We start from the raw sequence: 22,943 nt of genomic DNA, 5'->3' as shown, positions 1-22,943 counted from the left end.
ACTGACAAATCCATTTCTCATCAGTATTAATTATTTGGTTTCCAGTCTCTTCTCCATTGAGACTTTGATTTTGTCATTATGAATGTTGACATGGGAAGGAATATGGTAAATATAATGCCAGGCATATACAGATGTTGTAGGTATGGGACAGCAGAGAAGTCGTCTATGATATTGTTATTGTCCTCTTCCTATAGTAGTTAGACAAACAGAAGAACTATGCAAGTGCCCGTAATTCACATGAAAATGGTATATTTGGAGACAACCTAAACGTGCATAGAATTCTGCTATTCATGTGCGTTCCTTCAACCCTGTAAATGCAACATAAAGAAGACACGCATATATTCTAATACCTTACTTTTAAAACAAAATTAATGATCTCACCTTCCATTTCATACCATCTTATTCTCTGTTACATGATCAGTGCACAGCATACTCATAGAGCACACTCTGGCTTAGGGGAACAACTTCTCATATTACCAAATATGTGCTCTGATATTCAGTGAGACATATTGTTTAAATGAGGACATTTTGTAACTTATCTGTCATACTTGCCTGTTGTTTTTTTTAAATAATGATATAAATATTCATATTGAGCAAATCTTATTTGTCTTAAGTGAGCCAGAAAGAGATTTTTGTCCTTCTAGGAAGAGGAAATGGTATGTTGGCTAATCATGAAGAAGCTGTGGTTGCATCTTCTATAGACCAGATCCTTAGCTAGTATAAATAGGTGTAGCTTGCAATATGTACAAGCTGGAAAAATAGGAGCTACGAAACAGTGCCTTCGGAGTTAGATAAAATCATCAATAGTAAGTGCCTCCTAGTTTTGAAAACAATATACTGAAAAATGGCAACTGCCTCAAGACAAATGGCCATGAGAATCTGCACCATTTAAGTGTTTTATTTACTCACAAAAAACACTGTGCAAGGCTCTTGTTTGAAGATTTTATACTGGCTGTAATGGGGATCGTATGAACAGGCTTTTTTGGTGCTCTTAAGAACAGTAATGACTATTCCTTTTGGGGAACAAAGACCATTTCTAGTTGTCTGAGGTGGCCTGAAGCTGCGGTTTTCAAATCCTACCTCTGTTCTTTGAAAAGAGAACAAGTTGTAGGAAATGTTGCATGCAGTGAAGTTATGATGGCTGCCTCAAGTTAATGAAATTTATGAAATTGAGACTATGAAACAGAGGCAAAAAGAGCTAGGAAAAATGTGGGGAGCTGGGAGGACAAAGAACGGGAGGGTGGGCCATCGGTGACCTATACCGCCTGTACCATTACAGTCAGATTGGTGGTGAAGATTTTAGCTGTCTTGATCCTTCTGTATGAAGGAAAGAGGTACAGGCTCCGGAAGATACTGGTTTGTTAACTAGTCCTAAAATTTATTATTTCTAATCTACCTTTGTTGCCCATCCTGATTTGCCAGAGATTTCTTGAGCACTTTGGAAGATGTAAATGCAATAAAGACTCCTTGCTCTGGTTATTTTTCTAGCTAGCAGGTTCGGGCCATTATTTTTCCTGTTACTCTCTCCTTTTGTCGTTTCTGATCGTACAACAGTTTTCCTGCAGTTTCTTGAAAACTGTCTTGTCTGAAACAGTTTATTATTCTGCCTCAGATTTATAAGCCACTCTCTAATAGGCTGTGTTAGATGTTTAAATACCCTAGAAAAAAAGCAAACTCCACTGATTGCTGCCTATTTGCAAAATATGGACATTTTAAATACAGAAGGGAGTGACCTGTGACTGAGGATCAAGTGCCATTTTAGATCTCTCAGCCTCCAGCTGCTGTGGAAACAAAGGTGTGAGTCACCGTAGACCCTCTCGCATATGTGCCAACCTGTCACAGATACCATGGGGTACATAGGCACCCATGTTTAGACATCTGAATTGTTCCTAGGAGATCAGAACATCTTGCAGTAGCCAAAAGTGTAAAGACTCAGGAAGACTTGTTCTGTCATCAGTGTCATGAAATGGGTATATTGTGAGATTGGCAGCAGAGATTTTTTTATTTTCCTTGTAGTGACACCTATGCATTTGCCCCCACAAACCAATGCCATGCAAAAAGGCAGTTTCTTCCAAGTTATGATGAAAGAGGATCAAATGAATCATCCTGTATCTTTTAGTATAAGAAAGATGATTGCTGACTCCTTATCACTGAAAGACATGGAAGTATGTTGCTAAGTTAGTACTATATTTGGAGGTAAATATGTTGCTTGGAAAATATAGGTGTATGTATAGTCTGTTGCTCATTGGTAATGGCATGAACTCCACACAGCTCTCTTGTAGTGGGCAAGTGCTCAACAATTTAAACAATATTACAAGAATGTTAGATTATTATTTGAACCTCCAAGAGGTGATAACATTTTTACTTATTCCAGCCTTCTGAGTAATTTTTCATCAAGAAAAGAGAAAGGTGAGTTAGTGGTTAACAATTCAGAGTGCTTTACTTTTGCTCCTGAGAGCTGACCTCTCAGAGTAAAAAATGACAATGAAAGAGACTAAAAGTTTTAAACTATTGAAGTAGAAAGCCTTATTTCACTCATGTGAGTTTCTCCTTGCAGGTCAGTTGTGTTGGGAAATAGTCATCATTGAAGTAACTACATCTGTAATGAAATGTCACATTTTGGTAGATAATATTTTATGTTCTGGCACTGAATGGTACCTCCAATTGTTTTCTGTTCTGGACAGGCTGTATCATACTATCTCACATTTCGATAATGTTAAGTGATTAATGGGATACTGGAAGACAGTTATACTGTGATACAATCTCACATCAAAATTTCAGTGTTGTCAAAAGGCATAAAATATTAAAACCAATATAATGTTATAATAATGATCTTCTCAGTAGAAAGCAGGATCTGAGCTTTACAGTTAGGGCTTAATTCTGCACCCAGTCAGTGACAAAAGCTGGGTGCAGGGTGATTTTGGTCTGCATGAGTAGAGTTTGCACAAGTGACTTGCTTGCTGATGAACAACTGGTAAGTTTACATTTACATCGGTAGAAGCCTATGAAACTTGGTAAAGGCCAGGCTGGAATGCTGTGAGGAAAGTGGTATTGATACAGAAATAAAGAGGGTGATGATCTCATCTGGAGGTGAGTTACTTGAGCTGTCTTAAACTATAACTTCAATTGTTACGTTTCTGGCTACGGAAACAGAAATTTTGGCTTTAAAATGTAATTTTGCAGTTTGCAGTAAGTGTAGCTGTGCCATGCAGTGTTGGTGACATGCACAGTCTTCCCTTCTAGTGAGAAAGTGACTGTGATTGAACAACTGTAATCAAACCGCAATGGGCCATCGCCCAGCGTCTGGCCAGTCTGCGATCAGCGATGGACATCAGGGGCAGGGAGCTCCTGTGCTCACAGAAAACACTCGTAACCTGAGATAGCCACCTCTGTATTGTTGCATGAACATCAAATACTACCTTGCAATAACATAGACATACTGTTGTTTGACTTTATTATGCTACTGTAGCTCACTAATAGTGATGCGCTTCATTTAATCCATTTTGTAATACTTTGAACTACACATAGAACACGCATTCATTCCGCACTTGGGGCCTGATCCAAAGCATATTAAATATGTTTGAAAGATCCAGTCTACTTCAATGACTTTTGGCTCAGGCCCTCTATTTCTCTGAATGCTGTTGCGCCTTTTTTTTTTTTTTTTTTTTTAATTTTTGTTCATGAGCTTTTATAAATAGCTGCATTTGAAGTAAAAACAAGGAGCTGCACAAAGACAACCTGCATCTCTATGTATGTATTAAATGCAGCTGTTGTCACATGTATAGTATTGTAATCAAAATATAGTGGCACTATTCTGTACTCATAATGTAGATGGTAGAATTTCTTGCATAGAAGATACTACAGATCTAGATGAGAATTGTCATTTTGTGGAAAGATAAACAGTCGTGGAGAAAATAGATGGCATAGCTAAGTGAATAAACTGATACTCTTCTAGAAATGGAGTGCAAATGTATGCTTAATGGCTCTCCACTCTATAGTCAGACGTTATCCTGTCCACAGTTACTCCTGAAAACTTTATCAGAAAAGAGAGTACAGAATTTATTTTTAGCCATCATAAGCACATTAAAATATTAACAGGATAGATAGCACTATAGATTTTTTTAAAGTAGAATTAATTTAAAGAGAACTGCAAAGCACACTTGCCATCTTGGAACCTACAGAGTATCCTGCACATTTTGAAGGCTTTGTCAAAGAAAAAGCCCCCCACTGTTGCTTCAGAGGCTTTAAAGACTTAATTTTGATTTTAAATTTCCTATTTACGGTATTGTCCTCCCACAGTGCCTCGTCATATTTTGTATATTAAAATCCACAACTGAAAATGAAAAGCATGCTTTTAAAGCAGCTGTGGGGAAAGGAAAAACAAGGGACGTAGAAGTTCCCAGAGCCTTTGGTGCTGGGGATCTTGCAGAGCGCTGACAGTTGACCAGGCAGTTTGGCAGCTCAGCATGCAAAGGCCTCTGGTAGAGAGGAAAAAAGAGGATACAAACAATTTGCATTTGGGAAGTGGAACAGCCTGGAACTGTGTGTGGCATCGAATCCCTGTGCAGGGAAGTGTTAGGTGTAAGGGGGTGGGACAGGACTGGCATGTTCTCAGTATTACAAACTGTGCTTGGAAGTATTGATAGAATAAGACAAAATAGGTGGAAAAACTTTCTGTGGGCAGTCGTTTAAATATGTCACATTACGTACTATATATGCACATGCACCTCACAGCAAATTATACTCTAGTAATAGCACTAGCTACTGAACTATAAACTGCTTCAAAGCATGAATTCATTTCAAGTAAAATTATCTGGCAAAGTAGATCACAATTTCAATATGTCATGAAGTTGATAATTTGGATTAATATACGATACTTCTTTTATTAATAAGGAAAAAATATTATTTTGTCTTTTCAGATGCAATTGTGTGGAACCAGAACATCCTAGCAATAAAACCTTACGATATTGGCAGGACTACAATATATCTGCATCTGATGTGCCATGGGGGAACCTGACTGTGTCAGTAAGTGAAATATTGGAACTTAACAAATAAAGGCATAAGCATAAATAATTTTTTCTGTCCTACTGCAGCAAATATATTGAAAAAAATACCATGTTTTTTTTCTGATCATGTTAGTTCAAATAAAGCATAAAATATACTTAACTGAACAAAGGTTAACATAGACTTTGTAGCATTATCTCCTTTTGTAAGCATTTTGCAGCCTTTGATAGTACACATTAAAGCTAGTATGTGCATTTTGTGCCCTGCTTTGGAAACCTGACACACTAGCACAAGAGTTTGACTAAGATTAAGTCTAAACATGTCAAATGACAACGGATTTGTCCTAAATTCTGCCAGATGGCAAAACCAAAGTTTCCTTGTGTAGAAAGACTCTGCAAGCATTTATTTCCTCTAAAACATTCTTATGGCTGTTCAGGCTATAAAGGAGAGGAAGGGGAGAAATTCCGTAACATTTACTGTTCAGCGACCAAATTTTTCTTACGTAGGGTTCTGTGTTATGTGTAATTTTTTTTTTTTTTTTTCCTGGGGGCTGGGGGAACAAGCTACAAACAGTTTGGGGAGTTTGCATGGGTACACTTGTCTAGGTTTAAAGGATTTATTACTTCAGGTTTGCCTTCTTTAAAGCAGCATTTACAATGGTTAAAATGCCATACTGAGATCAGACCACCACTTTCTCACAAATGGATCATTTCATTACACAGTCAAAGAGAACTGAGTGCAAAAGACACAAAACTGAAGGGTGTTCTCAAAAATATAATCGAATTAACCCCATCATAGACATAACCAAATGAAATACTTAAAAGCTGATCCAGTGGACCATCTTCAGCACCGTTTTTTCTTTCAAAGGCACAAATTTACAACTGGTGTCCTCCCATCATGAGTTAAGCAAGAGCTGCCTTCCATGGCTGCTCTGTCTTGATAGCAGGGACTGCTCCTCAACTCTGTTGGTGTGGCAACAGCAGAGGAAAAGTTGAGAACTGCTGGCCTGAGGGATTCCAGCAATCCAGAATGAATATTCTCAAAATTGCAGCACACTCTAAGAGCATCTGTGCAGGGGCAGACTCCTCCTCTCACTTTCTCAGATCCTGACAGTGTTTTTCAGAGTACATTTGCAGCTGAGGAGATTTAAAATAACAGATTTTGTTTTAACTATAAATGTAAAAGACAGGCTGCATTATATAAAACCCTTTAAAACTTCTGTAAAAGCTCGTTACTGAAACTTGAGTTTACATGGGTAGCAGTAAAACTGATGGACTTTTCCCATTAGCCCCTATAGTTGTCAAAGAAATAAATAAAATTTTTCACACTTTAATGTATTTATATCTTGAAAGCATCATCAGAGAACTTCAATTCTCCTCTTCTAGAGAAATGGAGTAAAAGACTTGGCCTAGTTTTCTATAAATATTTGGTCAGTCTCACACCACTGTCTTTTTCACTGCTTGTTTCTTCCTGTTGTTTCTTGTGTATGATCCAAAAGTTTCAAGTTTCTGAAGATCTAGATTGGCACTCTCTAAAAACCAACAGTAGGACCAAGAAGTTGTTTTGCTACCTGGGACTAAACAAATGTGAGCAAAGTGTTTATCCTGATGGTAACAAAATCCTTTTCGGTAGGTATATGAAGAAATTTATCCTTGTGCTGTGCCAACATCAAGGTCTCGCTCAGGCCAGGACAAGTTTTCTACTTGATGTCCCAGAATCTTGCAAATTCCTTCTGTATTTCTTGATTTTTTTTATTTTATTTTTTTTCTTTAATTCTCTGCGCCACACCCCCCCCAGCCCCTTCATTTCGTCAGTCAGAATTGCATCATAGTTATCCCAGGCTTGCTGCTATACCACTATAAAAAGTTTTGCGCTCTTTTGTCTCACAGTCATCAAATAGCAACTGTGGGGTTTTTTTTCAAGCCAGCCGTTGTTTAAAGCCGAAGTTTCTCATAACATGTCAAGCCACAGTGTTGTGACGTGAGTCTGATGAGCCAGTGACCCAGTTCATTCGATACTAGAAGATCCTGATCTGGCAGGATACCGCTGGCTGGAATCTCTGATTCTGGTTGCTGTGTTTCTTTTTGCTTAATATCTGTGGAGGAATTTGGGAAGGAGAAGGAAAGGATTGCAAGTCCAGAGCTTGTAGCTCACATTTTTAGAGCGACTCATCATTTCTCTGCCTGGAGCAATTATGATTTTAAACAACCAAGAATGGTATTGGAGAATTACTAGATACGTTTTCTAGCGTATCTGTGTATTTGATCATATTTTATACTGGATAGAATGAATGTTATAGATTTTGGATTTTTTTGCATTTTATCAGATCGATTTAAGAAAAAGATAATTTGTGGAATGTGCTGCCCCCATGTGGTATTAAATGCATTGGTCTGCTTTTAGGCTAATATTGTACATGGTAAGTAGCTTTTTCTTGAATTGCTTGGCCTGCGAAGTTAAAACAAAAAACCAGTTTTTGAGAATGCACTGGGAGCAGCCTTTCTCTTGGTAGCTTTTGAACTTCACTTTCCTGTCTTGGAAGGAATTAGGAAGTGCAAATCTGTGTTCATAAACAGAAAACAAATAAGCGTATTTGTTCAGTTTGAAATAAATCTGGGTTTATATTAATGACTTTATTTATGGTCTTTATCTCTCTTAGGAGTTTATTTTGAGAGTTTGAGAGTTTTCCATGCAGGCTAGATATGAACATTAGTGAGTTTTTATTTTTACAATAATAAATATTTAAAAATTATTTTAACTATTTCTAGTAGTACAGTCTGCTTGTAGTTTAGGAAGATAATTGGAAAGAAAATACAAGTGTAAGCATGGATATTTTTCAGAACAATAACACTTTGCTCCCTCTGGTAGGAATGTAAGAAATTTCATGGAGAGTTTGTTGGACGAGCCTGTGGTCATCATGGCCCTTATGTTCCAGATGTCCTCTTCTGGTCTGTCATCTTATTCTTTTCTACAGTAACGCTGTCATCCACACTGAAGCAGTTCAAAACTAGCCGATACTTCCCAACAAAGGTATGTGCCATTTTTTAAATTCAAAAGCTGTCAGTAGTCATGTGTAAGCACGAATTTCACCTGCATTGCAAATGCAATTAACTGCTGGTGAAGCGTACACTGCATCTTTTTCATGTCAGAATAAGCACAGTTTTAGCTTAAGCACAAAATGGCTTAAAAAAGTGAAGAAAAATAAATCCTAACTCACACATAAATGTTTCAGTTAAAATTGTTGTTTCTCTCAATACTCGTAGGTACGATCTGTTGTCAGCGATTTTGCTGTCTTTCTCACTATTTTGTCCATGGTTTTAATTGACTATGCCATTGGGATTCCATCACCGAAACTTCAGGTTCCAAATGCTTTCAAGGTAATTTGTTGATAAATTGCACCGCCTTATATTTTTGACCAAGTAGTGTGCTATAGTGGGTTTATTATACTTTTTTAATCATCAGGGAGTAGTGACACTATTTTGAATTTTTCATGTTCACCAAGTACTATGCAACCTCTCTGACTAGTGGCCCGTGTAAGTGAATCTCTGACATCAGGCCCCTTAATGTTTCCTAATGTCTTCTGTGTGGGGACCCACCTGGCTCAAGTTGCCCAAATCCTACACTACTGTAATGTTCTGGGGCTCCTTGCAAAAGCTGGGCTCGTTTTATCAAATATAACCAAGTCTGTAATATCCCAGATGATTTTATTATATGTAACTTTTTGGTATCATAGGAAGTTTAGCATTTTTCTGTGCTCTTACATAGATTGATTTTAAAGGAAATCGTATCCTAGTAATGTTTTTGTATGTATTCTTGTGAAGTTGAAATGTAAATAATCCTTAGAGTTCTGACTGGTCATGCATGACTGTTTTTATAGCCCACCAGAGATGATCGTGGCTGGTTTATTTCTCCTTTGGGGCCTAATCCTTGGTGGACAGTGATAGCTGCTGTAATTCCAGCCCTGCTTTGTACTATCCTTATCTTTATGGACCAGCAGATCACAGCTGTCATTATCAATAGAAAAGAACACAAACTAAAGGTATTCAGTCAAAGAGTTATGTTTTCACTGTTGTTTTCTGCTTCAGGCTATGTAATGTGCCTTCATCTACTTGAGTATGCTAATTTATTTTATGTTACATAGTGCCCCTTTAAATTGTTACGCTTTTTCTCTGTTGGTCTCTGTAGTACCTGTGCCCTGTGTCAGTGATTTGCTGCCTTCCAGAAGTCTTTATGAATGTGATTTGGAACAGAGATTCTGAATCAAGAAAATGCTGTCCTCTATGATTTATTAGAAGTATGACGCCCATTCACCTAAAAAATCAATCTGGACGTTAATGATTTCCTTAAGTACCTTAATATTAATTGCCTCTTCAGATACTGACAGTGTTGTTCTACTGGATTGGATTTTGACAAACTATTCAGGGGTTACTTTGTAATATAGGATTTTTTTTTCCCTCTCTTCATCCTTCTCTGTGGTTCTACCCATCCTTTTTTTTTATGCCCTTCCTATCTTAAAAAAGGAGAAGAATAAAACTGAGCTTTAGAGGCACAATGGGTTCTTAAAACAACATAGGACAACTTCCTGCTCTGTTCTCTAACACTTTAGTTGCCTACAGATGGAGAGAGAAAAAGGGACATCACCCCTCTGAAAAACTGTTGGGCAAAATGTAGCAGCAGGTTTCTGTACATGTATATGCAGCGAGCTTAGGCTTTTTTTGACATACTTTTAATAAGCAGCAATCCAATCCCAAGTTGCTTTAGCAAATGCATTTGCAACCTTCACTTTGCACTGCCTCTTCTTGGATGATTGTGACATTTGATATGTTCTTTTTTTGCCCTCTTTGTCAGCCTGGCTCTTCATGTCAATCCATAGCATTGCATGTGGTTAACTTGACAGATGCAGGAATTTGCTGCCAAGCTTTGGAATGTGTTTTTTCAGCACTGGCATCTGGGAGTCAGATGGTCCTCCTGGCTGCCCCCTTGTCTTGCTGCATTTTAGTTTTGCTGGGGTCTGGTGTAGCATCACCTGTTGCTATGCTTCCTTTTCTTCCCATATGTCAGGTTCCTCAGATCATGTATGAATGTGAGGAAATGCTCTCGGATTCTGTATGCATTAGCAGATACGTTCCTCATAAATGTGTCAGAAGGTAAAAAAAGGTGTCTCTGTTAGGATTTAGAATTAAACTCTTTCTTTGAGTGTATTGTGTGCGTAACTAATATCTGTGTTTAACACATCTCTGAATTTGTCAAAATGTGTCCTGGAGATAAGACTCATAAGCACTTTTGGGAAGTGAGGGAAGGTTGCTAGAGTTGATTCTTTCCATTTTCTTTACTTTATATGAATCTCCCTTTTTAAATAATGTAAGCAAATAAGATGGCATTTTCATTTCGATATGTGGCTTACATTTTCATAAACCCAGACGCTTCCCATTTTAGAAGTAAAAGTTGTCTTCAGAAAGAAATGATTTGTTTGCTTCCAACTCGTTTTCCCCTCTTTTTTTATACTTCCCATAGCAAATTCTGAATAGTGCACATTTCAGCTTTTGGCAGTCTCTGTAGCAAACCCTTCCAAGTTTAGTTTAGTTACTTTTTTTATGTCAAAAGACATTTGCATGGGTTTACAGGCAAAATTATGGTTCAACATATTCACACTGTTTGCATGAACATCACTGTTTCATCAGACCGCGACACTGGATTTGTTGCCATATTGCGAAATTTTGTGGAGATAAGTACCTACCTGACTTTCTAAAGGAACCTAGTTTGAGCTACTGCTTGCAGCTGCGTGGTCGTCCTGGGTGCTTGGTAAAACTGAAAAGAAATATTCCTCTCAGCTATGGTAACAGATATCTATACAACCAAGCTTGATGCAGACCATTGGGCATTTTCAGCTGCAGGTTGTATTTGCAGGTTTTTAAATGTATCTCAGATTTGACCAAAGAGTTTTATCCACTACTGCCAAAACAAAGCAACATCTTCCTGTTGGTAAATTTACAGAGTGTTTGACTACTACAGAGATGATTCAAAATCAAAGGTTTTGTACTGACTTCTCATATCAATATTTATGATGCTATTTTAAGTATTGAATAGGGAAACAAGTAAAACAGTACCTGATGATGAATATTATTTTATAGTTTAATGTATAGCTTAATTATAGTTTATCTTGATGTATAGGTATCTGCTCTTAGATAAGATGAAAGTATGTTAGTGAAAACTTCTTACTGTCACATGCTTACCATCTATAAAAACTTTACATTATGTGGTTTTATGGCCTTTTATAGCATGAGCTTACTTTGCAAATGTTAACTTAAGAATTTTTGTGTAGGAAAGAATCAAAATACATCTTTTTCTGCCTCCTATGTAAGGATGGATGGGGGATGTATTAAGATTAGTGCAGTTGAAAGCTGGCAGTAGAGCTTGATGTTCTGCTCACTGTTGTCCACAGCAGAGATTTAGTTAAAACCAAAAATGTATCTATTTTCCATTGTCCTACTAGTATCTCTTTTATAAGCAGGAAAGGTATTTGCCCATTGTAGAGTGGATTTATGACATGTACACTTAATTCACATCTGAAATGAGTGTAATAACAGCATTTCTTGTGAACTAGTAGCAGTTCCCCTTAGATAACCAGTTTGCCATCACCACTGACCCAACCTGGGTAACACAGAAAAGAAAACTATTCTTTCCTACAAATCACAAATTTTTTAATTGTCTCTGACTGTTCATTAGAAATGCCTGCCAGGAGTGTTCTCCTTAATTCAGATGTCGTTTTATATCTTCTTGCTGTCATTACTTTTTTTCCACAGAAAGGATGTGGATACCATCTCGACCTACTCATGGTGGCAGTCATGCTTGGAGTTTGCTCTATTATGGGATTGCCGTGGTTTGTTGCAGCCACTGTCCTCTCTATTTCCCATGTGAATAGCTTAAAACTGGAATCAGAGTGCTCTGCTCCCGGGGAACAGCCAAAATTTCTTGGAATCCGTGAGCAAAGAGTCACAGGGCTCATGATTTTTGTCCTTATGGGCTCATCTGTCTTCTTGACAAGCATCCTGAAGGTAATTTGGGGAAGTAAGGAAAAGCTAAAGAATATTGCACTGAACTGAACATTTCACTTTTGTGTTCCAGGCAGATTACTAACTAGCATAATGTTACACAATGAAGTGGAATTCTGATTTTGCATAATAAAATGGCTAGGGACATCTAACATTTTTAAAACAAAAACCTTGTAATGAAAATCTGGTCTGACTGAAGTCAAAGGGAATTCTACCATTGACCTGTAGTATATGAAGATTCACCCTTTGTCTATACTTTGGGCCTGTGGCAAATTATCATCAAACAGTCTTGCTAAATTATACCAATAAGTACATTTATTTAGAAACTTTTAAAACTTTTTGTGATTTCTGGATAATTTAAAAATATTTTCACAGTTGCAAGAGAAGTTCTATGGTTCATTTATTGGAAATTAACATGAAAATTCTCTCATGCTGCCTGCATACTCAGCACAGCTCTCAGGTGTCCTGAAACTGGTGTCTAGTTATATGCATATATAGTATCATCTACATACAGAATACTTACTGGTTTTAAGAATTATTGGGCCTCTTTGAAATCAGTGAGACTTTTGCTGTTGACTTCAGTAAGGCCAGAATTTAGATTTGCATGTTGTCACAGCCCTTAGAACTTGTACTTTCCACTGATATTTTATTAAGTATATCATAAAGCCTTCACTTTGAATACATAGAGAACATGTGTTTAGTGTATTTAGTATTTAAAACGGACGTTTATCTATGGAAATATTCCTTTACCTGCACAGTGTATACTGAAAGCCCGAATATCTAAAATATTAAAAATCATCCCACAAGAGTCATTCACCCATTTTTAAATGTTCACAGCACAGAACATTTCTTTTTTTTTTTTCTTGAACATTTCCTGAGGATTATAGCTTTACTATCCAGATGCTCTCCTGAACAGTATTTTAAGTAAATAATTTAAGTATGCATCACTTTCATTTTTTGTGTAGTTCTGTTAGTTTTATTAATAACAAATAAAGTATATTGTAATGACTGACCGTGAGAGGAAAATAAAACTGTAGATCCAGATTCTTCTTTTGCTTTATACTCTGAGAAACATTATTAATTTGTAATTGAGTGACTCTGATTTACAACTTGTCTGATTAATGCAGGCATATGGCGCTTTGAATTTCAACTGTTTTGAATGTCTTTCTAGCAGCATTTAAAGTTGTTAAATGGTATTTAATATGCTCTTCCTTATCTCTGCTTGTTTGTGCAGTTTATCCCTATGCCAGTACTTTATGGAGTATTTCTTTACATGGGCGCTTCATCTCTAAAGGGAATTCAGGTAAAATGGATTTATGAAGAGTGTGTTACTGATGATGTTTTCTATAAAATGTGTAGCTGCTATTATATTATTTTATTATCATTTGTGTACAATCTTAAAGGAGTGTTGCGAACCTTAAATTCTTGAAAGTGACTCAAGTAAAAAGGAAAATGGATTCTTTCTACATAGAGTATTCCCTCTAGGTAATGTGCTCCAATTCTTTTATTTTTTTAGATGCAGGTTTTTCTGTTCACCCTTGTTATCAACGGAATTTTGGCTGAGCCTAAAAACTGCGTAACAACTGTCAGGATCTCTTCCCTCTCCCCTGCCTCTCATTCACCTGCTTGCCTGCTGCCTTTTCAGCTACCACATTAGTGCCTTCCTAGTGGTATGCTTCATGTTGAACTTCGTCTGTGTGAGGCTTTTGGCAAAGTTACCCTAAAACTAACATAGGTGACATTTTGAAGATATTTCCTGTGCAAATAAATTGCCCAGGCCAGGAAGTGGAACTGTTGCAAGTCTCATGCTACCTAATTTTTGGCCTCAGGGGTGAAGGGCAAGTCTAGTGGAAGGGCAGCATTACTCCTGGATGACTGCAGCGTTCAATGCCATGGTGTCAAATCTTTTAACCCATCTGACACAAACACTCAAATTCTCAAGTGTGCCTTTGTTATTGAAAGTTGAGGTATTGATACATGTTCCGAGACAACTGAGAGAGAACAGTCACATATGAAAACATGAATTATACTGTGCAAAAGTTTGTCAAATACATGATTGTTTCTTTCATTATATTTAAATTTTTGATTGCGAGTTAAAAGTTTCTTGCATTTTTACCTACTATTTGTGGGCAAAGCTGGCAACATCTCTTGTTTTTGAGACTCTGAATAGAAAACACCACTCTTTTTTTATACCTTCGCCTAGCTCTTATCATTTGTGTTGGTATTCTAAGAAGTGTAGTTTGGCTTTTGCTGAGGTTTAGATAATTTCAACTTAATATGGTTCAGCTGTTTCTCAGAACAAGGATATGAGAAAGTACACTATTGAGAAGTGATTTTTAAGGCATGCTAAAATCTGGCTATCTTTACGTGGAAAAGTGGTGGCATCACCCTCCCTTAATCCTTTCCCCAAGCTGGGACAAGGAATTGAGATTTGATAAGATGGCTTTTGTGGGAGGATGTGCTTTTTGCTATTTCTGTGAAAAAGAAAAATGCTCAAATCTGCCCAAATTATAACCCTTTAAAAAATGCAGTTTGCACATGCTCAATGAAAATTCCTGAAACTTGAAATTCCTGAAGACTGAGTGAACATAGGATGGCTCACGTGCAGGGAGAAATGGCGCATCACCATCATCACTTTGCCATAGCAGCTGACACGAGCCTTGGGGCAGTTTGGGGCCTAATAGGTCCGAGAAACAAGAACCTCTCATGTACATTCCTAATGTCATGGCAGTTGGCTTTTGGCCTGGCCTTTTTTTTTTTTTTGTGTGTGTGTGTGGGGGGGGGTTTGTTTTGTTTTTGTTTTTGATTTGTTCCTGGTTTTGTAAAGAGAGTGCAACAGGAAAAATAAACCAGCCTGGGATAAAGTGTCTGGTGCAGTAAACTGAGGGAAGAAAAAAAAAAAAGGGAGTTTAATCCACATGAGATAAAAGACTGAGGAGATCCTTCCATGATCAGCTTGTGGTGTGCTAAAGGAAGCAGAGCTCAGTTGTTGAAGAACAACTTCCAATCAATTTGATTTGCAATTGATTAACATCTACTTTGTAGTCTGGCTTTGCCTAACTTTAAGAGTTCTTGACTTGAAATCTTTGCAGTACTACTTTAAAGTAACTATTTTAATTGTGTATAACATATTATGCAGTTACGAGCAGGATGGTTCCTGGAGTATGACTATGCAGAATGTCTTTCAGCAGAATCCAATATCTCAGCACATCTGCAATAGAAATACCTAGGGAGACAAATGTGTATGAAAATTGAAATGAACTTAAGAAGTCTGACTAACGAAATAATTAAATTTTACTTAAATAATACAATTCTCATTCTTACTCTGGTGACTCAACTGGAGAGAAGATGACTCCTTTACCACCATTGGACTGGTGTAGATTGTAACCGAGGTAGTCCTTTTTCATGCCCCTGAACTTCCACACAGTTTTTGCCTTTAGAATAACAAGCCAGATTCTTAGGATATTCAGGATCTCTTAGGCAGTGTGTGAATGTCCACATGAATGATCCTACAGCTCATTTTGATGCAAACTTTTAAAAATTTCTTTCAGCTTTTTGACAGGATAAAGTTATTCTGGATGCCTGCAAAGCATCAGCCAGATTTTATTTATCTGAGGCATGTTCCTCTTAGAAAGGTCCATCTCTTCACTGTAATTCAGCTGAGTTGTCTTGTGCTTCTGTGGATTATAAAGGTCTCAAGAGCTGCCATTGTCTTTCCTATGATGGTATGAAATATTTTTTATTTCTTCTAAAAATCCCTTGTCTTTTCACTCGTGGATAATTGTTATTGAAGAAAAATAATAATTTTGGGGCTGGTAATTACCATATTGCTTTGATTCAGTATTCAAGGACAATTCATACTGTATTAAGTAAGAAAAAATTCTGCATATAACCTCTAGTTTGAGTCTAGGTTGTGCTCTATTTATATGTGTGGATAGCCCAGCTCTGTATTCTTTTAGGCAAAATTATTCACTTTAAAAAATTTAAAATGTATTTTATGTTTTTATTTAAGGAGTGGTGCTTAATGATTTTACAGAAAGAACATTCACTCATTAAGAAAGATTATTGATTGTGCTGAGGAACTTTACTGATAGTTCTGTGTCTTGCTGGAAATAAAAGAAAAATCTATTCTGCTGCTTAAGTGATCTCTCTCTGATTATTTCACTAGTTGAAAATAAAAGATATCTACTGACCACAGTGATTGCTAAATGCTTCATGCCATACTTCTTCTGAACAAAGTAAGACCAGCTGTTGGTGTATCCAAATTAAAGAATAAAATTCTAGATGCAAGCTGTGGTCACTTTTGAAAGTATCCCTCTACAAGCGTGTTTGTCAGTTTTACTTGCTTTTCTTTAACTTAATTCTTTAACTTAATACCTTTACAGGTCCTAGCTTTGGTATTTGTCCGAAAACTCATGGATTTCTTTTTTACTAAACGGGAGCTCAGTTGGTTAGATGATTTGATGCCCGAGAGCAAGAAAAAGAAACTGGAGGATGCTGAGAAAGAGGTGGGTTGTGATTTCAGGTTTTTTTGGTGTGTAGTCATAACCTTGCGCAGTGTCCCTCTTACTCTCTGGGCCAGCAGTTTCCTCCTGCTACTGCAGAAACAATTTACTTCCACTTGCTAATGAAAAGGTCAGTGATGCTGCTTTCCCCTCTTAACCAAACCCCCAGACTTTTCCTTACAGCCAGAGGCACTACCACCCAGTTGACTGTTTCAGATCTGGACTCCTTGTCTCCCTTCAAAGAACACGCATATCAGATAATTTCTTAAAAATACAGGACAAATTCTTACACATTTCCACTTAGATTGTTCCTATATTTTGACAGCGAAATACTGATCTTTCTCACGTAGCTTTCTAACCAGTTTTGCATCTATTTGATGGTATTTTCATCCAGCTGCTGCTTCAAGAATGGCTTGTTTGAATACCATATAAAACAGAAGGAATAGGAAGTCACTTTATGTATAGGGGATGGAGGTCTTTGTCCTTTGTCCCTGGTATCAGCCACATGATCAATGTCAACTGTTAGGGAACATCAATACTGGGCCCAAATAAATGAGGAACAAGTCTCGATGAGAAACACTACCTGAAGGAGCAATAGGTAGAACAGATTAGTGCCGGATTAAGTGGGAGTCGCCAGCACATTTTAATAGCATGGTGTGAGGCTCTCGTGGAAGTGACAGGTGAAGGTGCAGATGACGCCATATGGTTTTGGCAGGCTGTGGTCACTTCTAGGCAGGAATGCATATATGGCCTCTAAGATGCCCTGAAGACCTCTGCAAAGCCTGGGACCCATGAGACATAGCCTTTTGGTGGTTCAAGGGTACTGCAAAAACTAGGCAATGTGAATGGGTAGATCAGGAAGTTATCCTTAGGGATGCCCTGACATGTGATCTGAGACCAGGGAAATGGTGTGTGTTTAAGGATTCCCATTGGTAAGTCTATTTGTAGAAATAGGACGAACTAATAATTTGAACATGTAACTATGAAAACTAGATTTCTCTGCCTTTAGGATTCTTCTGTGACCTTTGACAACTCACTGCCTCAGCTGAAACCTGGAGAACTCTAACTTTGCTTTCTTTGGCACATTCAACATACTTTCATAGGATATGTTTTTGGGGAGAAGTTTTACCTAAGTAATAAACATTATCATGATTATTTACTATTTAGTATGTGCCTGGAAAGCTACCAGTCTGAAATTAAAATATGTGAGTCATTGTTTCCCCCCTTGAATCAAAGCAGACCAGGGAGTTGTTTCATGACAGTATCTGTTTTCCTCCAAATTCAGAGTAACGAAAAGTAACCAAGGTAGCTCCCTCTCTTCTTGTGGGTCTGCTTATTGGAAACAATTCTCTGTTATCCTTATGTTTTGGTTATATGTTGCTTTCCTTTCCATGCTTGATAGGATGGCATCAGAAAACAAAACTGGGAACATCTACTGGTGTTACTTTATTTCATTCACCGTCTATTTTGAGAAGTTATTTTTACATATTTTGGCATTTCTAAATATTTGGAGCTATTATTAAAACTGTTCAACTGTCAAAAACTTATGAAGCTGTGAAGCCTGGAAATGACAAAATTAACTAGTAATAGAACTTCTGACATGTAGCCTAAGGAATTAATTGGAGAGTTGCTATCACACGGCTTTTAAAAATAGAAATATTCTACCCACAAGAATATTCAGAAATATAGTTGACAAGATCTGAAACTTACTTGATTGGATCCTAATTTCGTCACTTAAGTTGTTTTTTATATTTTTAGGCCATGTTTTTCCAAGCCTTTGTACATTTATAGTGGATATTATATATGCCTTTCTCTCACAGACCCTCTTTGGAAGCCACTTTGATGTTAATCAATTAAGTCTTTCTGAGACAGTAATGAACAAAGTGACTTCTTTGGAGAAAAAAAATGTTGTGACTTTTAAAATGGTTGTAACAGTAAAACATAGAAGAAACAAATTTCTGTGCAGAGAGGACTTAAATTCTACTACTTTGGGAAAATTGTACTGGCTCTTCCAGCTAATACCAGCTCACCAATGTGTGTGATGCATGTGGGGTTTTGGGTGATCTGCCAGAAAATGGTAAGCTGCTCTTTTTGGGAGAGCCAACTCACACTTTGTAACAGGCACCAGGGTAAACTGTTACAAAGGGAAGAAACATGTGGAGCTCTGTGGGTGTCTGTTATGCTCATACACACACAGTGCAGCAGTTTGGGGCAGGATTTGATGGTTACATTCATGTGAAGGCACCTCAACCTCCTGGCTATGGTTTTCCTGACCTAACAGGGGTGGGAGCCTTGAGAATCCTGCCGTGGAACCTTGAGCTGATGACTGAGAGACACAGACTTGTTTTGCTTTGTTCTTGCAGGCAGGACATGGTGCTAGAGGGGGGTGTTTTATTCTTCTCTCCCTCTAAGACAGGTCTTCTAAATTAGTAAATAACTGACAAAAAGATTTTTGGTACACATGTATCCTAGTTCTCTTCACTTCCTGTTACTCACAGAAGTTTTTCCCCTTTTCAAGTGAAAACTAATTTTGGTGTCTTGTTTCACTACTTTTCTCTGCAGTAAAACTCTATCAGTATTAAAACTGTGAGTGAAAATTTAAATTTTGGCTTCCTTAATTTTTGCATGTTAACATTGCAATGTATATATCCTGTTACGCATGATATTTAAAATTCACTGTACAGTTGCTCGCTCATTGTTACTAATTTTTCTCTATTGTTAAAAAAGTGTCTCCTCTATTTGACATTGAAGAATAAAATTAAGTGAAGATACATATTTTAAAATAGAGGGTTTGGAATGTCAAATATTTAAATTAAGAGTTGAAAAGTGTCTAAGAACTTCAAATAAATACTTAATATTAAAGAAAAGGGGGAAAAGGATTAAAGTATATACATTTCACTTTTCACAACACATCCTGTCTCACATCTAAATTCCTTCCTTCTAGGAAGAACAAAGTATGTTAGCAATGGAAGAGGAAGGGACCGTTCAGTTACCACTAGAAGGACATTACAGGTAAAATATACCTTTCCTCTTTTAGGTGAGTTGCAATTAAATAAAATAAACATGCCACAATATTTATCCTTAATGTGTACTGAATGTTGGGAGGATGTTTTTCTTGTAGTAGAGTACAGACAGGTGAACTGAACCACATACTGCAGCATTTAACAAGCTCAGCTCTTTTCTAGTCCTTCCAGGTGATCCCACAGTCCTCAGGAAAAGGACGCAGTAGCTCAAATTTCCCTTGGGCAGGATGGCAGGATCAGGTCATTCATAATGAACCTTGGCTTCTGACATGCAGTATGAAAAGGAAGATGTAGAGCAGGTGAAACCCTTTACCCTGATGCTAGCAAGGAGCCAGGAAAAGTTTTGAACACACCCCAGAAAAACTAGATTCTTACAGTATTACATTTTAAAACATTCTAATTGATATCCTATCTATGTGAGGTAATAAGTGAATCAAGAGCTGTGCAGGGTAGGTAAAGCATAATGAAGGGTTGACACAACTTAAAAAGCATGAAAACCTGTGTTGTAGATAGTAATACACATGGCCAGCCCATAAGGACTCGTTCACAGTTTTCAGGAAGTTTATTCTTAATAAAGATTTGAAATATCTACTGATAGTAACCTCGGCATTAATGCTGAGTTCTAGGAACACTATCTCAGTGGCCTTCTCTTATATTTTAGCACAAAGTTACCCTACTGTCTCCTATGGCAAATAACTGTGTCTCTGAAAAATCCCAGGCTGTTTCTTATTTTTGATTCATCATGCTTCTAATAGTCTGTTTCTTTTTTTTTTTTTTTTCTCCTTCTTTTCTCCTTTAGTCCATCCCTTTTTGTTCTATTTTATATTAGCAATACTTAGCTTAATTTATCTTGAGGTGTGTTCTATATTGATCTATGGCGTGTTTACTTGGGTAGAGTTGCCTGGATAATAACTGACTTTCTGTACTGTAAGGGTCACAATCCTACAGCTAAAAAGAAGAGTCAAGACATTGGCTGATAAAGTGGTTCCCCAAAACATTGTGAAAACAAGTTTACTGAGGGCTTACTGGATGTCAAGATAGACGTAAACCATGAAGCCAGCAATAATGTACAGGCAGGCTCTTAAAACATTTGGAGCAGTCTGGGTAAATCTAAGGGCATAATGGCTACAAAGTGCTGCTTAAAGTTACTGATTAGCTTGTTTAATTGGGCCATTTTTATTAAATCTCTTGAATATTTGACTTCGTCAAGGTTTTTGATTGCTTTTAAAACAGTTGGAAAAGCAGGTGAAATTTCAGAGCATAAGTACTTGGAGAACTCTTAGGAGCTCTTAAGATTATTGTTTAATCCAACTATGCCACTGGCATGCTGTGAGATCTTGGGCAATATTTAATTTCACAGTTCCTCATTCTTCTCTGTGTGTTAGTTGGAAGTGACAATATATTTTACCTATGTTACTGTGATTAATTGCTGTTGGAGAAGGAAAATACTAGAAAAGTGCTAAGATGTTTTAAGAGAACGTGTAAATCACTGTTCAAGATTTTTGAAGTTTAACATAATTTCTTAACTTACATTGCACTTATTGTCATTGCTATCAGTTGTCAAGGACTTTTGTAGTGTTAATAAGTAACAAAGATTGATCGCTCATTGTTTTATTGTGTATTTACTTTGCTCTTCCCTAGAGATGATCCATCTGTGATAAACATTTCTGATGAAATGGCAAAAACTGCTGTGTGGAAGACATTGTTGATATCTTCAGAGAATGCAAAAGATAAGGAGTCAAGCTTTCCTTCGAAAAGGTTTTGATTTTTTTTTTTAATTGCATTGTACTTTATATATTGGTGTCAAACCAATATTAGAATATTTTGCTAGGTATTAGAAAGATTTCTAGTGTCTTGCAGTTTTATTTCTTGAGGTTTCCTTTTATTAATGTCCAGTCATAATATTCTGAGCTCTAAACAAAAATTCACTGTGTATATTTATTTAGAAAAAAAAAAAAAGAAACAATCACAAATATTTGCATGCTACTTAGTTATGCTACAGTGGAAAATGAAGGTGAGCATGCCTGATGCTTGTGTAATGAACCACCAGCCTACACCTGGATATTGCACAACGGCTGTTTGTGTTCTGCTCGCTTTCGTTCTTTCCTCTTGGAAAAGAAGTGGTCATCACTGCTCTGGAAAAATCTGTATGAAGAGCCCAGTACTCTGAATGCAATCTACTAATAATTGGAATGAAAATAATTTTAAGATTGCATCACTTCTTTTCATTTTTCTGCCTACTTCACTTGTACACAAAACAGTTAAACACTTAAATTTTGGTCCAGACAAATGTAAAATGAAGCAACGATGTTTTATCTGTGCCACAGAGTTGTTATGGGAATAAGAAAATATTAAATACAAGCACAGTGTGATTGTAAGAGAAATTTTCCTCTGTTTCCATACATTTTAAATTTAACTATTTTCTACTTAATTGTTTCATATCACATTTTTGTCATAAACTCCCCTTCCTAATCACTGTAGAAGCTGATTCCCCAAAGGTAAGGCCCTGTCCCCCATTATTTTCCTTGACTGTATCTTCCAATTCAAAATGGTGTCACCTAGGAACCCAAATGACTTAGAAACACAGAATGGTTGAGATTGGACGGGACCTTAAAGATCATCTAGTCCCAACTTCCCTGCCATGGACAGGGACATCTTCCAGTAGACCAGGTTGCTCAAAGCCCCATCCAGCCTGGCCTTGAACACTCCCAGGGATGGGGAATCCACAGCTTCTCTGGGCAGCCTGTTCCAGTGCCTCAACACCCTCATGGGGAAGAATTTCTTCCTTTTATCTGACTAAATCTACTCTCTTTCAGTTTAAAGCCATTACCCCTTGTCCTAGCACTACATGCCCTTGTAAAAAGTCCCTCTCCAGGTTTCTTGTAGGCCCCCTTTAGGTACTGGAAGGCTGCTGTAAGGTCTACCCAGAGCCTTCTCCAGGCTAAAACAATCCCAACTCTCTCAGCCTGTCTCCATAGGAGAGGTGCTCCAGCCCTCTGATCATCTTTGTGGCCCTCCTCTGGACTCACTCCAACAGGTCCATGTCCTCCTTATGCTGGGGGCCCCAGAGCTGTATGCAGTACTACAGGTGGGGTGTCACAAGAGTGGAGCAGAGGGTCACCTCCTTTGACCTGTTGGTGACGCTTCTTTTGATGCAGCCCGGGTTACAGTTGGCTTTCTGGGCTGCACGTGCACATTGCTTGGTCATGTTAAGTTTCTCATCAACCAACAGCCCCAAGTCCTTCTCCTCAGGGCTGCTCTCTAATCCATTCTTCATCCAGCCTGTTATTTGTGTTTGCGATTGCCCCGACCCATGCACAGGACCTTGCACTTGGCCTTGTTGAACTTCATGATGTTTGCAC

At 37.5% G+C, this 22,943-nt stretch overlaps 1 protein-coding gene across 2 annotated transcripts in view; it reads left to right on the top strand.

The window, feature by feature from the left end:
* The window catches only part of SLC4A10 (solute carrier family 4 member 10), a 66,919-nt gene that overhangs the window by 40,226 nt on the left and 3,750 nt on the right, over nt 1-22,943 (top strand). For both annotated transcript variants that reach the window (XM_065637820.1, XM_065637819.1), the window contains exons 11-20: nt 4,920-5,025; nt 7,870-8,031; nt 8,265-8,378; nt 8,879-9,040; nt 11,805-12,056; nt 13,288-13,356; nt 15,605-15,778; nt 16,439-16,561; nt 19,503-19,570; nt 21,223-21,339. In XM_065637820.1, the coding sequence (XP_065493892.1) occupies nt 4,920-5,025; nt 7,870-8,031; nt 8,265-8,378; nt 8,879-9,040; nt 11,805-12,056; nt 13,288-13,356; nt 15,605-15,778; nt 16,439-16,561; nt 19,503-19,570; nt 21,223-21,339 (1,347 nt within the window). The remainder of the gene's footprint in view (nt 1-4,919; nt 5,026-7,869; nt 8,032-8,264; nt 8,379-8,878; nt 9,041-11,804; nt 12,057-13,287; nt 13,357-15,604; nt 15,779-16,438; nt 16,562-19,502; nt 19,571-21,222; nt 21,340-22,943) is intronic.

Source organism: Caloenas nicobarica, chromosome 6, assembly GCF_036013445.1.
Source record: "Caloenas nicobarica isolate bCalNic1 chromosome 6, bCalNic1.hap1, whole genome shotgun sequence".
Classification (NCBI taxonomy): Eukaryota; Metazoa; Chordata; class Aves; order Columbiformes; family Columbidae; genus Caloenas; species Caloenas nicobarica.
The sequence above is the reverse complement of the archived record's forward strand: the minus strand, read 5'-3'. Positions and strand labels throughout refer to the sequence as shown.